At 51.4% G+C, this 15,073-nt stretch overlaps 1 protein-coding gene across 1 annotated transcript in view; it reads right to left on the bottom strand.

Annotated features, from left to right (window-relative positions):
• Nucleotides 1-2,309: 2,309 nt before the first annotated feature.
• The window catches only part of Tpst2 (tyrosylprotein sulfotransferase 2), a 42,975-nt gene continuing 30,211 nt past the window's right edge, over nucleotides 2,310-15,073 (bottom strand). Inside the window, exons 4-8 of the mRNA XM_015500229.2 lie at nucleotides 14,498-15,072; nucleotides 11,755-11,953; nucleotides 7,492-7,542; nucleotides 4,572-4,620; nucleotides 2,310-2,784 (exon numbers count right to left, since the gene is read on the bottom strand). Of these exons, the coding sequence (XP_015355715.2) occupies nucleotides 4,579-4,620; nucleotides 7,492-7,542; nucleotides 11,755-11,953; nucleotides 14,498-15,072 (867 nt within the window). The 3' untranslated portion in view covers nucleotides 2,310-2,784; nucleotides 4,572-4,578. The remainder of the gene's footprint in view (nucleotides 2,785-4,571; nucleotides 4,621-7,491; nucleotides 7,543-11,754; nucleotides 11,954-14,497; nucleotide 15,073) is intronic.

Below are 15,073 nucleotides of genomic sequence, written 5' to 3'. Positions count from 1 at the left end.
TACCGGGGATTGAACTCGGGGCCCTCGACCACTGAGCCCCGTCCCCAGCCCTGTTCTGTATTTTATTTAGAGACAGGGTCTCACTGAGCTGCTTAGGGCCTCGCTGTGGCTGAGGCTGGCTTTAGAACTCGTGATCTTCCTGCCTCAGCCTCCCCAGCTGCTGGGATCCTAGGTGTGCACCACCGCGCAGGCTAAAGGTATATTTCTTTAAATAACCCAGTGTTAGGTTCTCAGGCCAAAGTAACTCCACTTTGAAAAGCAGCACCTGCCCGCCCAGGCATGACCTTTCCTAACTACCGAAACCACCAAAGGCAGACAAGTAACAGTCACAGGAGCAGATGGGTTACTTTTTAACCACTCCACTGTACGTGACTGGATAGTTTGGACAGTTAAGAGGTTTTCCCGGCAGGCTGCTGCCCCTTGCAGAGGGCGGCCTGGGGAGATTCTCTGTCAACAAACCTTGCTCGACTCAGAGATGGGTCCCTTGTGGATATCTGTGCCAGCAACACCTCGATGATGATGGGGAAGATCGTGCACCCCAGAGTTCTCAGCCAAGGAGGGACGGGGGGATCTTGCTCTTTACAGGATAAAACACCGGCTGTCCCCAAACTGGGGGTCCCTGACACCACACCTGATCTTGCCAGGCCGTCATTAGAGCCTTGCTCTTTCCTCTTCCTGGGGTCTTTTGGTTCATCCTCTGGGCTTGGACAGGTGAGCGCAGGTCGCACGCCGCCCAGGAGCCCTCGCTCACCAAGCTCCGTCGGGTGCACGCCCTTCTGGCAGAAATCAAGGGGGCCTCGCCCACCGTCCCCAGCACTGGGCTCCTTGTGGCACCGTAGTGTTTCAACCCAGCAGGAAGCACAGCCCTCGGGGCCCAGGACGTCACAGCCGGGCCTTCTGGGAAAGGGGGGAGCGTGAGCCAGAGCCCAATTCTCACGGTCAGAAAGATCCCAGACATGTGGCTCAGAGTGACGGGCACAGTGGGCTGAAGGGACAGGAAACAGGTGGGACACCCTCAGGTGACAGAGTGGGTCCTCTCAGAGTGGGCAGGGACAGCGTGCCCCTCCTGCACCCCAGTTTTATTGGGGACCCCAGAGAAGTTTCCAGAGTCCCACCCTGGCCCACCTTTTGTTTCTGAGTGACAGCAAGATGACATCAGACTTTCAAGTCCCTTCTGCCATGACAAATCTAGGTCACTCTGGCCCATGCTGACTGGTTCTAATTGGATTTTTTTTTTCTTTTTTGTACCAGGGATTAACCCCAAGGGTGCCTGACCACGGATCAACATCCCCAGCCCTTTTTATTCTGAGACAGGTTTCAATGGGTTGCTAACAGCCTTGTAAAACTGCGGAGGCTGGCCTCGAACCTGCCATCCTCCTGCCTCACCCTCCTGAGTTGCTGGGATGACGGGCGTGGGCCACTGCGTCCAGCTTCTGGTTGGATTCTTAACCATAGGATTTTGTAGATTTTGCGGTTATAGGAGGGATTATCCTTATCGCCCTGAGTTTCAGGATTTGGTCCTTGAAAAGGGGTTACAAAGTTCTCCCCCGTCAGGGTCACCTGGGTTCCTCTTATTGTTATTTTGGGTCTGCACTTCTCCTGAAGATAAAAGGCAGTTTGCTAAGGAATGTGACATGTCCTGTCTGCTTGGCCAGGCAGGGCTACGGGTAAATTGCTTCTTGGAAAAGAAAGGAGGTGGGGGTCAGCACAGTGGGCCCATTTTATGGAATTATTCCCTGACCTCATGTTTTCAGCACTCTCCTCTGTCCCTATCCAGGTGAGCTCCCTGGCCGGCAATGCTTCATCTCTGTTGTCACGCATCCTTACAGGGACAATCGAGCAGGTGGTCTATTAAGACTGCGCAGGGAATCCCAGAGGCTCAGGAGGCTGAGGCAGGAGGATCTCAAGTTCAAAGCCAGCCTCGGCCACAGCAAGGCCCTAAGCAGCTCAGTGAGACCCTGTCTCTAAATGAAGTACAAACTAGGGCTGGGGATGTGGGGATGGGGCTCCGTGGTCGAGTGCCCCTAAGTTCAATCCCAGGTACCAAAAAAGACTCCGCAGGGCAGAGAGAAATAGCCTGGCCTCTGCTCTGTGTGGCTTTTCCCTGACCTGGTTTTTCTCTGGTATCTCACCCAACCACCAAGAATACGACAGTTCCTCTGAGTCCCAGCAAACCACTAGCCTGACACAGGGTGTTCAGCTGTCCCTTGTATGGACATGTTCTCCGGCTTCTGCTTGTCACCCATCTATGTGACAACTCAACGCAGGCACAGAAATCTGTTCACTTGGTGAAGTACGGCATTGACGAATGAGACTCTGATCACTTTATTCAAATAATTCTTTTTCTCTGTTAAACGGAGTAGAAGTGGGAGAGAAATCAAAGAAAGCCTCATATATTAAATTCTTAAATAGATTTTTTGAAATTCAAAGTAAGGGTGAAAAGGAAGAGGCACAGGTTGTAGATCTTGTCCCAAAAAACAAAGCCACCGAGGCAGTTCTGCAAATGACAGAGGAGGACAGCAGATCCATTAAAAAAAAACAGGGAAAAATATAAAATACCTAAATTCCAAAAGCCAGAGCACATCCACACTCTTGGCTCTGTGACGTCCAGAGAGTGTCAAGGGACAGTGTCAAAAGCTTCTGTTTTTGCAAACATATGCAATACATTCCTCCCTGGCAGTCCTGTTTTGGTGATTAATAGCAAGCAATATGCTTAGATTAGGGTCCGATTTCCACTCGAATGCGGCTTCTTCTTTTCTCGGCAACAAAGCCATTGGCAGAGATCTGAAAGGGAAGACTGCGTTGAGCCCAGAGTCACAGCCTGAAACACAGGTTTTATATTTACACGTGCGACTGTGAGAGGTGTGGTCCTCCTCCATGGCGTCAGAGTGCAAGGTTTATACATGCATCCCAGATGGCAGGAGAGGATTTGAGAACATTCCTTGGGTTCTCACCCGCATGTCAACCTGCACCCACCTGACCTCCAAGATCCACTTATTTATTTATTTGGAACCAGGGATTGAACCCACGGACGCTTAACCCCTGAGCCCCATCCCCAGCCCTTTTTGTATTTTATTTAGAGACAGGGTCTTGTTGAGTTGCTCAGGGCCTCGCTCAGTTGCTGAGGCTGGCCTTGAACTTATGATCCTCCTGCCTCAGCCTTGGGAGTGACTAGGATTACAGGTGTGGGCCACCACGCCTGGCCACTTTTCTTAATTATAAAGACCAAATGGCAGTGATTTGGGGATAGAGGCCAGGGAATGATGAGCATTTGTTCAAGGTGAACTCGGCCTGGGATTAGCTACTGCACCACGTATATAAACCCGGTTTCGTAAAAAAGGTCCAGGATTCTGCTAACAAATCCACAGGAAGTCAGCAAAGAGGCCTCGAGTTGGGAAGGCAGGGAGGGGAGCAGTTTTCAACGGGCAGGTTCTTCTCTGTCGAGTTAAACTCTGGGATCTTAGCACAACTCAAGATGGGACCTCTGAGGAGGACAGAGCCCCAGTGTCCCCAGCCGGGCAGGATGGTGTAAAGCAGACTTAGAGACACACTAATAAATATTCTGATTATTTAAAAGTAGGATAAGATTAGTAAAATTAAAATGACAGGGAGGGCGGGAGGGGGTGTAGCTCAGTGGTAAAGCACTTGCCCAAAGCTGTGAAAAAAAAAAAAAAGGAAAAGTACAAATTGGTCCTGAGTTCTCTGTGGGGTCCCCCTTGCTTTCCTTAAGCCACATTGGGGATGCTGGGGGCGGGGGCATGTCGGGAGGCCAGCTCACTTGCTGGAGCCTGGACTCCCGTCCCAAGTTCATGGCGAGGGTCCACAGCTTTTACAGTTCTGAGCCTTCCCACCTGGGCCAGCTTCCCTGTCCCTCAGAGGTGGACACTGATGAGTCCCTACTCTCCAGATATGAGAATTGGAGGCCTAGAGAAGTTACTCCTGGTGTTCTCATAAACTGGGGTTTCCAAGCTCAAAATCCCTTTCCCTGCCCCTTAGCAAAACAAGGAAGGGTAACCATGCCCTGAAAATCACAAACTAAAGCACACACTGGGGGAGATGACTTCAGGGCGAATTCTGCCATTTGGTGGCCGTGTGGCCTTGGGTACCTCAAAGGCCCTCTCTGTGTTTGGGTTTTTCTCCTTGGTAAAAATGGTAGAATTGTGTCCCCTGCCTCCCAGGGCCACTGAGGATTAAATGAGGAACACAAAGACATACCTGGCCCAATGCCTTGGGTGTTATTTTAGAATGGAACTGCTTGTGACTATTATTAGATCATTAATTGCTTTGGGCCAAACCCGGATGCCGGTTATGGACTCGGCAGGCTGGTCCCTCCTACCCGCTCCCCAGGGCTGGAAGAACCCTCCCAGGGCTGGTTCAGCATGGATGCCTCCCTCCCCCATCCCTGATCCAGAGCTAGGAGACTAAGCCTCCCTTCTATAAATAGCTCCCCAGCCTGTCACCATGGAAACCTGGAGGGGGCTGGGTCAGCCCACCTTGGTGGACACTGCTCCCAGGGGATGGTGGCTCCTGAGTGGAGAAGCCTTGGAGCCCGGGGAAGTGGGCAGGCCTACCTGGAAATCACGAGCTTCCCAGGTGGGAAGAAGTGCTGTTCTGGTTCACCTGGGGGAAGACAGCAGGTGGGAAGGGGTCACCAGGTGGCCGGTGGCGTGAGGCCCACCCTGCAGCATCACTAGTCTCACACACACACACACACACACACACAGGCTCTCAATTAATCCCCGCACACCCACTAGGTGCCAGGGGCTGTTCTCACGGAGTGGAGGGTCCCCTCTAGCAGGGGGCAGAGTCCCTCAGACACACATATATAAAGACCAACCCAGGTAACACCACAGGGCGTGGGGCTCAGGAAGGGGCTTCACCAGGCGACATCTGATCTGGGGGTGGTAGGTAGGTCTTTGTCCCTGTTCTGGTCACACAGCTCCCACCCTCCTTGGGATCTCCTGTATAACGAGTGCCCTGGTGGCTGCGGCCCTAACCGGCTTCGAGGGTGGTCGCCAGAAAGACCCAGCAGGAGGAGAGGGCTGGAGTTCTGAGCTGATCCCCAGGCTCCCGGGAGGTCAGAGGGGCTGGAGGCCAAGTTCACCACCGAGGGCCAGTGACTTCATCACGAAGCCTAGGTATGGGAATCGCCCTACCCACCCGAGTGACAGGATTGGGGATTCCTGGTTGGTGACTGACAGCAGGCGTGGAAGCACCCAGGGCTGTGTGGACGGCATCACCCGCCACCAACATACAGCGGCCCTGACTCCTTCCAGCTTCTGCAACGCCCTGGATGGCGTGGGGACAACGGGGGAGGCCAGGCCAGAGAGCAGGGGTTGGACCCTTCCTATCTTCTCCTAATAGCAACCCAAACCAGTCCCAGCTCTGCCAGCTGCCTTGGGCCCGCTCGGCGACGCTGCAGGGGACTGGACACCCACCCAGTTTTGTAAAATGTTATAAGTGTTCCTCAAGAGTTTGTAAAATACCACACCCTTCCACCCCCACGCTACTCCTTAAAAGTGAATTCTGAGTAGATGATGGGATGGACCCCTCGCCCCACAGATGCCCCACAGATGGCAGGCAACACCAGGGGGGTCTGGAGGCACGGGGTGGGGTGCAGGGGGAAAGCAGAGGCATGGTGTGCACGGACCTCATGGGGATGCCGCAGGAACTGGGGACGATCTTAAGGAAACAGCTAAGAGGTTTTGGCTCGTGCATTACAGAGAACATTGCGCAGCTGTCCCAGATGGTCAGAGTACAACTCAATAGATGGGGACCTGAAGATGGCCACGCTCGGCTCACACAATAGAACTGCAACTCATTTGCTTGAGCAAACAGAGGGCCATCTGCTAAAGCATCTGCAGCAGTGGGGAGAGTTTCAGGTGGTGGGTGACCCCCCACGTCTGTTTCCATTCCTTGTTCTTGCTTCATTTTTATTTTTTTACTTTTAGGTAGCAGGGATTGAACTCAGGGTTGCTTAACCACTGAGCCACTTCCCCAGCCTAGTTTTATTTATTTTTTATTTTGAGACAGGGTCTTGCTGAGTTGCTTAGGGCCTCCCTAAGTTGCTGAGGCTGGCTTTGAACTCGTGTCCTCCTGCCTCAGCCTCCCAAGCTGCTGGGATGACAGGCGTGAGCCCCAGTGCCAGGCTCGCTTCATCATTTGGGTTGAAAGGAACAGTACATAGTGCTCGCTAGTTCTGGCCACACTACTCACAGTGGCAAGTTCAGATCTGTGACCCTCAGGGAGCCTGCAGGACCCGCTCCCCAAATATCTGGGAAGTGCTCAGGCTGTGGCTCCCCCCCAGGCGCTCAGCCCTCATTCATTAGATAATTAAAGCGGACCGCCATAGGGCGGGTTAGTCTTTATTTTGCCAAATTAAATAAAACACACAAACTAAAACTAGTAATTTTAGCAACACTCCTTCACTTAAATGCGGGTATTTTCACCAATAAATTATAAGCCTGGTAATTCTCAGGAAGGCGCCATTAGTGACTATCAAGACGCCTTTGTTTTGAGTACAACCCAAATCTTTGTTTTACTTTCCTTATGCAAGATACTTAGGCATCTGACATTTTCACCCGAAACTCCAGAAACACACTGTGATTTATGTTTGTTGCACTATGTGAAGATTTGAGAGGTCCCTTGGGGACTCGGAACTGAGACTTCCCAGGATTTCTGAGCTGGCCTGCGAGGCTCACGTCATGAAGTGATCGGTGGTGGGCGAAACGTCACCCACCAGCGACACTTTCCACCCTGGATATCATCCATGTTTGTGGTGTTGAGATCACAGAAGCTCTGTGTCAAACACGCGTGCAGTGTGTGTTTTTAAACAACTTCACGACAGTTGGAACACGTGGGATAGCGCGTGTGGACAGGGGAAAGCCCTTTCAACCCCACCGGGTCTCTAAGCTGCTCTGGGTGACACAAGCCACACCTGGGGAGACGGAGTTAATAGGTGTCAAAGAGGTGGCACTGCCACACCAGAACAGCAGCTCCAGTGGTAAAGGGCTGTCCCTGCTGTGTGCTGAGGCCCATCCCTTCCCACAGAGACATAAAGCAAGGACCACCCCTGCGGATATGCCAGGGACGCCTGGGAGACCGTCACAGGGACATGCAGGGACGCAGGAGTGGGCGCATCTCCATTTGCACAGACACATGCATTGTACGACCCTCGCACACCTCTCTCTCTCTCTCTTTGGGGGGGCATGGAGGAAAATCCCCCCCACGCTGTCTGGAACCGCTGCCTTCAATCAGATGAGAGGGACGTGCCACAGCAGGTCCCCACAGGCCCTCCACGGCCCTCACGGCGCGGTGAGGGTGGCGGGGGTGCGTCGGGCCCCAGCTGCATCAGCCCCTCCGCCCACCCGTCCCCACCCGAGTTTGTGATGGGGAGACCTTCAGCGAGGAGTAGGGACGTGTCCACGGGCACACACAAGCTAGTGGCCCAGCCGGGAAAACAGAACTCGGGGTGGCCCCAGGGTTTCTAACCTGAAAATATCCCTTCAGATTGGCTGGTGTTTTGTAGTCCCCTTTCAAGACCTAGGGAGAGAAAAGCAATGTCACCACGGTGGAAATGACCAAGGGGCACAGTCGGGCCCATCCCTCCATCTGCCCTCACCCATCTTCCCCATCCACCCACCCACCAATCAATGTGCCCTTCCCTCTATTCCTCCTCCTCCCCCCTCCTCTCCCCACCCACCACCTGTCCGTCCGTCCATCCACCTATCCATCCATCCACCTGTCCATCCAACTGACATTTACTGAGCTCCTCATATCCCAAGCACTGGAGGCACAACATTAGCCAGAGGATTGAGATTCTTGTTCTCAGGGAACTTCCCGTGCCGAGGTGGCACTACAGATGATACCCAGTAACAGCCAACACAAACAAGGACACAAGGAGCCCCCAGAGTCACCCCGAACAAAGTGGCTAGGAGTGACCCGGGGAGCTATTTTTTTTTTTTTTGGATACCAGGGATTGAACCCAGGGGTGCGTAACCACTGAGCCCCATCCCCAGCCCTTTTTTATTATTATTTTTTTTAGTTCTGGGCTGAACCCGGGGAGCTCTCCCACTGAGCCCCATCTCCCCTCCTTTTTATTTTGAGGCAAGGTCTTGCTGAGTTGCCGAGGCTGCCCCTGACCTTGTCCTCCCACCTCTGCCTCCCGAGTACCTGGGATGGCAGCAGTTCCCTAGTGGCCACGGGAGCCCATTTCATCTCAGACCTAGAACCTGAAAAACCTTAGCTGGAGCATCAAGTATACTCCTTATGGGGACCCTGACACCACGTATGAAGCTGGGCGCGGTGNNAGGAGCCACCTTTTTTTTTTTTTAGGGAACTGGAGATTGAACCCTGGGACACTTAACCACTGAGCCACATCCCCAGCTTTTTTTTTTTTTTTTTGTATTTCACTTAGAGAAAAGATCTTGCTGAGTTACTTAGGGATTTGCTAAGTTGCTGAGGCTAGCCTCGAACTTTCAATCCTCCTGCCTCAGCCTCCCGAGCTGCTGGGATTACAGGTGCACACCATCACAACTGGCAAAGGCTTTCACCTTTTAAAGAGACCCCAGAGGAGCTAATGCTTCCTCCTGCTCCAGTCCCCACTTCTAGGAAGCACAGGGGGTCTGTATTTCAAGATCATCGCCATATTCTTCTTTATAACTCAGTCAATAATTAAAACTATGGCAAAATGGCACCTCATTTTATGTATGCATGTATTTTGCAGCACCAAGGACCGAACCCTGGGCCTGGTGCATGCTAGGTAAGCACTCCACGTCTGAGCTGCACCCCCAGCCCATCCTATTTTAATTGGCATATAATAATAATGTGTACTTATGGGGTACAGTTTAATGTCTTGACAGTTGATTTTTTTGTCATGAGGTAGAACATGTGTATGGAAAAGTACATGAAGACATGGGTAGGGTTTAAATGAAGTCTAATTAAATAGTAATAAAAAATTAAAAAAACAAAATAAAAGTCAATAAGGGCTGGGGCCGTAGTTAAGTTAAAGAGCGCTTGCCTAGCATGCATGAAGCACTGGGTTCAACCCTCAGTACCACGTAAAAATAAATAAAATAAAGGCATGCTGTCCTTCAACAACTACAAAAAAAGTTATTTTAAATAAAAAAATCAATCAAGAAATATTCATAACAAGAAAACAATAAAAATGCACCATATCCAGTGGTGAGAGTCTACCATGCAGTACAGGCTGGCTACGTTCACTGGATCTCTGAGTTTTTCTGAAAATGTTTTGCAAAATCAAGTGAAGTTGGGGAGAAGGAATTCGCACACCCTAGGAGCCCCACAGATGGGTTTATACTTTGGATTTCAAGAGCAGAAAGTCTAGAGATCAGTGTTAGTAAACTGCTCCTTGTTGAAAACAGAAATTAAGCCAGGTGTGATGGCGCACGCCTGCAATCCCAGAGGCTTGGGAGGCTGAGGCAGGAGGATCGAAAGTTGCAGGCCAGCCTCAGCAACTTAGGAAGGCCCTGAGCAACTCAGCGAGACCCTGTCTCTAAGTAAAATACAAAAAGGGCTGGGGAGGGGGCTCAGTGGTTAAGTGACCCTGGGTTCAATCCCCAGTATCAAAAAGAAAAAGAAAAGAAAAAAAGATCCCATTTGAATATTCATTGTGCTCGCAGAATTGAACACTTGGGATTTATCAGGTTAAAACATACAATGAGACCGGGGAACTACTGCTAATAACACCTTTTATTTAACCCGGTGTATTGAAAATATGACGTGCTCTATACAGAATGAGTCAGTGAGGGCGCTCACAGCCTTTCTTTTGTCCCAAGACTTCAAACTCCAGTGTGGACTTTGTGCCTACAGCACCCCTCAATTCCGACGAGTCTCAGGCCACAGGACCCATCAGAGCCCGTGGCTGCCGGTGGCTATGAAGGACAGCATCAGGGCCAGACGATCTTATCAGCACTGGGCCTTTCCTCACCAGGACCCGGCCATCTGCAGCGCGCTCGCTCACACGCCGCTGTTCATGAGGGGACTTCAGAGACAAGACCACCGTGAAGAACAGCTGGGGCTGGGGCTCAGTGGTACAGCGCTCGCCTAGCACGTGTGAGGCCCTGGGTGCCATCCTCAGCACCACAGAAAGTAAATAGTAAATAAGTGAAGGTATCGTGACCACCTACAGCTAAAATAAATAAATAAATAAATAAATAAATAAATAAATAAATAAATAAATAGATGGATACAGCTGGGTGTCTGGCCCTTGCTGGGACTTGTAGACCCCCAAGGAAGCAACCTCTGTGCAAGAAATCCTGGGACATCTTCTATTTTATAAAAACAGAAAAGCTCCAAAGAGCGGATCCTAGCCACCAGTGCTCATGAGAATTATTTATATCTAATAAAATACACAAAGTCTAGCCTTTGTGTCGCACAGTCAGGCCCAAGCCAGGAGCCACCTTTTTTTTTTTTTTTGGGAACTGGAGATTGAACCCTGGGACACTTAACCACTGAGCCACATCCCCAGCTTTTTTTTTTTTTTTTTTTTTTTTTTNACAGATGGGTTTATACTTTGGATTTCAAGAGCAGAAAGTCTAGAGAATCAGTGTTAGTAAACTGCTCCTTGTTGAAAACAGAAATTAAGCCAGGTGTGATGGCGCACGCCCTGCAATCCCAGAGGCTTGGGAGGCTGAGGCAGGAGGATCGAAAGTTGCAGGCCAGCCTCAGCAACTTAGGAAGGCCCCTGAGCAACTCAGCGAGACCCTGTCATCTAACATGAAAAACATTGAAAAAAGGGGCTGGGGGACTTTGACTGTGGCCTTGGTGGGTTGAGTGGCCCCTGAGTTCAATCGCCGGTGACCAAAGGGGAAAAGAAGAGGGGCGGGGGGGGGGAGAGATTAGCAAGAACCGAGACACTGAAGAAGACTCTTAGTGCAAGCTGGGAGTGGGGTGCACCTATAGTCCCAGCTACTTGGGAGGCTGAGGCAGGAGGATTGCTAGAGCCCAGGAGTTCAAGGCCAGCCTGGGCAACTAAGTGAGACTCAATCAATATAAAATTTTAAAAAGGGTGGTTTGCAGTAGAGCAAGTAAGTGCAAGGTCCTCGGTTAAATCCCCAGCACTGCCAAAAAAAAAAAGAAAAAAGAAAAAAAAAAACAGAAAAGGAAAAAGAAAAAAAGGAATTCAAGTAGCTGTAAACTCATGTGTTGAGAAATCAACATTAGACCTTACGGGACAATAAAGGGACCTGTAGTTTATCTGTTTATGCCCACTCAACAAAGACTTGACGTGCTACACAAACAGCCGGGAAACAGGAAGGGAAGGGCGAGGAAGTGGAGAAATGAGAGGCAACCAGCACACAACTGCGTCAGCTCTCAGCTGCAGGATGGGAGAAGGGCTCCCATTTGGGGTTTTTGTTGCTGTTGTAGTTTTGGTACCAGGGATTGAGCCCAGGGGTGCTTAACCACTGACCACACCCTGAGCCCCCCACTTTTTTTTATTTAGAGACAAGATCTTGCTAAGTTGCTGAGGCTGGCCTTGGACTTGCAATCCTCCTGCCTCAGCCTCCCCAGTCACTAGGATCACAAGATGGTGCCACAGCGCTTGGCTTTACTGGTTGGTTCTGAGCTTCCCTGCAGCCCAAGCAAAAATGGAAATACAAGCAGTCATGAATTCACCACGTCCCTAGACAGAAACAAGCCAGAGCTCAGGAATCACGAGAGAAGTGCCTCCTCAGGGGACTGGCGCCCCCACTCCTGCGGAAGCCTGGGAGCCGTCTCCACCAGCACACTCACCCGCTGCGTGTTGTTGATGACGATAGGGTCGGGGTCGCCGTAGTTGGGTGGGTTTGCATACGGGTCATAGCCCAGCCGGGCCAGCATAGGGGCGATCCGGGCCATGTCCCTCACCACGTCCCGGGGAATGTGGCCGGTCCACTTGGAGAGCGCTTCCAGGTTCACAGGCTTGATGACCTGGTCCGTGGACCGCTCGATCCTGGGGGAGGACAGTCTGGTCAGGGCAGGGGCAGGCGCCCTGCTCGGCCACTCTGGGGAGCAGGAAAGGGTGAGAGGGCCGGGCTCACAGCCACCTCTGCCCCCTCGACTGCGAGCCTGCAGACCCGTGGCCTCACACCTCTCTGTGCAACGGGCAGGGCGTGTGGCGGGAGGCGGAAGAAAATAGCAGTGCATACCTTTGGTGCATAAATCCTGCTTCCTTGATCTCTCTAACATCTATTTATTTATTTATTTGTTTGTTTTTGCAATGCTGAGAGTTGAACCCTGAGGCCTTACACATGCTCTGCAAGCACTACCGAGATGCATCCCCAGCCTTTCTACGACTTTTAAAAATTAATGTTTATGTCTGTGACTAACATGCGTATTTTTTCCCTTAAATAAAAAATAATAATAATAATAAAAAAAAGATCGAACACTAAAGGTAAAGCTAAAAATGCCCCCAGTCAGAGCCTCATACTGGTGCTAGTCTTCGCTATTTGGAGCACACCCTTTCAATTCTTTCTCTGAACTTTTAAATAGAGTGGTTAAGAGCTGGCTCAGGGACAGACTTATGGTTCAAATGTCAGCTGTATCAAAAATGGCTGTGTGGCATTGGCAGAGTTATCGCACCTCTCTGAGTCTCCATTTCCTCATTCATAAATGGGAATAATAATAGTATGCACCTCACTGCGCTATTCTGAAGAATAAATTAATTGATACGAAGTTAGTTCTTAATAGAGTATATGGTTATCGATACAGGTTAGCTCTCTCTGACACACAGGGGAAAGTTATGATTTTTGTTTGCTGTTTTTAAAATAGAAATGACCAATGCATATGCATTGCTCTACAACTTATTTTTCACCTGATGCTTCATTCTTTTTACTGGCTAAGTAGCATTCCACAGTCGGAACAAGCCACAGCTTATTCTGCCCCCTCCCTTGAAGATGAACACTCAGGTTGTTCTCAATTTTTTGCTCTTATAATAACCCAACCATTATCTCCTACATGCTCCTGACTCTCCTGGCAATAGGTCTGCCAAGTCATCAGAACACAAAGATCTCACCAGTTACAATTCCAAGGCCTTGTGGGATGGGGGGTGGGGAACCCGTAGGATCAAAGGCACATTTCTAGATACTTCCACCTCAACTAAGAGACGGCGTGAGGAAGAGGACAGAAAGATGTAGCAAAAGGAAGGCAGGACTGGGAGCAGAGAGAGATGAGGAAGGTGAGGGTGTGGGCTAGAGGGAAGAACCTTCCTTTGGCCTCTGGACCTCCACCTAAACCTCATCAACCAGGATGCCAGAGACCACAAATACGCACATGGCGTTTGCTTCGACCTTCATGTCTGCAGGACTTCAGAGCACGGAACTAACTCAGATACATCCCAGAACATGAATGGGAATGATACTTGATAACATCAATAAGACTGGGACTAACCAAGTACCCAACAATAGGGGATTTTACACAGAGCATGTCATCTATAGTGGAATATTACTCAGCCATTCAAAATAATGGCACAGCAGAGTTCTGGGTGCCATGGGTAAGTGGTCCCATATATAAGCAGAAAAGAAGAACGTGTTCAACAGGATTCCAGTTGTCTGCCCTAAAAAGGACCAACAGACACAGGAAGCCCTTTCTGTTTGTTGCATATTCCTGATTTTCTACAATAAACAGTACTCCTGTGGCGATCTGATCTTTTTATCCCATCACCTACAAAATCCCAGCCCTGCTCCAACCAGCGGAGCCCTGGCTCACGGTCACCCGCTGCATCTGAGAAGCTGCTGCAAGCTCGGCTCCAGACCCTAGAGCAGTGGGGACAGAGCCAGCAGGGACCAGCCAGCAGACCTGGGTTCCATCCCAGCCCAGGGTCGCTGGCTGTGTGCCCTCGGGCCTGTGACTTCTCTCTGCCATCCACATAGACGGGGACCAGGGCAGTTCCCAAATCCTGCCCATGGGGATCAAAGGAGACCAGGCCTGTTGGGGGCTTCATGTGATGTTGACACATCGCAGGCACTCACTGAATGGTAGTGACAGTGAGGCTCATGACAGTACCCAACGTGTCTTAACCTATCACATGCTCACAGGTGGCTGCAAGACAGATGATACTCCCCTGTTACAGGTGAGTGAACAGAAGCGCAGAGAGGTTGAGTCACTTTCCAAGGTCACACAGCTAGGAGGTGGCAGAGCTGGGGTTTGAACCCAGACAGCCTGGTTCTAGAATCTGTGTCCTTACCGTGCCTGGCCTTTTCCTCTAGTGCCCCAGTACAAAGCACAATAAAGTTTGCTGATTCTCCTGGGAAAAAAGAGTGATTGTCCCCCACACCTCCTTTTTTTCTTTTTCTTTTTTGAGAATGAAAAGGGCTGAGAGCAAGGGCAACCTAGTCAATGTCAGAGCTACGAGGTGGGAGATCCAGGGCCAGGCTCTGCTCTTAGCCAGATCTCCCCCCATTATAACAGAGGGGCTGAGGCTCAGGGAGGTGCAGAGACTTGCCCAAGGCCACACAGCTCAGAAGAGGCAGAGCCACCTTCCCGGGGCTGCACTCACTTGGACAGGGAGACGCCGCCCGGCTTGCCGATGAGGTCTTCGTGGTGCAGCACGGCGTCGCTCCAGGCGATGCCCAGGAAGTCCAGGATGAGCTGGAGGGAGCGGCGCGGGTGCAGCACCAGCTGCTCGTAGTACACGGGCAGGCACTTGTCCCTGCCCACCTCCATGCACTGGGAGTACATCACCTCGATGGCCTTGTTCCACTTGGTCAGGCAGTCCCGGTAGCTGCTGAGGTCGAAGCCCGCGATGGTGACCTTGCGCGTGATCATGGAGTGCACGGACGCGCGGCCGTCCCGCACCATCAGGAGGAACTTGGAGTTGGGGAAGAGGCGCGACAGGTAGACGGAGGACTTGAGCGTGAAGGGGTCCTTGTTGCACAGCACGCGCGCTGGCTCGCCGTGCTTGGCGATCACCTCCAGGATGAAGGCCTGCATGGCGGCGTCCAGCACCTCGTCCGTCACGCCCGCCTCGTCCAGCCGCAGCTTCTCGCGGCCGGACTTGGACCAGGACTGGCGCATGGCCAGCACGCGCGGGATGATGCGCGGCTCCTCGCCGCAGCGCACCTCGGGGTGTGCG

Source organism: Marmota marmota, unplaced genomic scaffold, assembly GCF_001458135.2.
Source record: "Marmota marmota marmota unplaced genomic scaffold, marMar, whole genome shotgun sequence".
NCBI lineage: Eukaryota > Metazoa > Chordata > Mammalia > Rodentia > Sciuridae > Marmota > Marmota marmota.
Note: the sequence above shows the minus strand (reverse complement) of the source record. Positions and strands in the feature narration are given on the sequence as shown.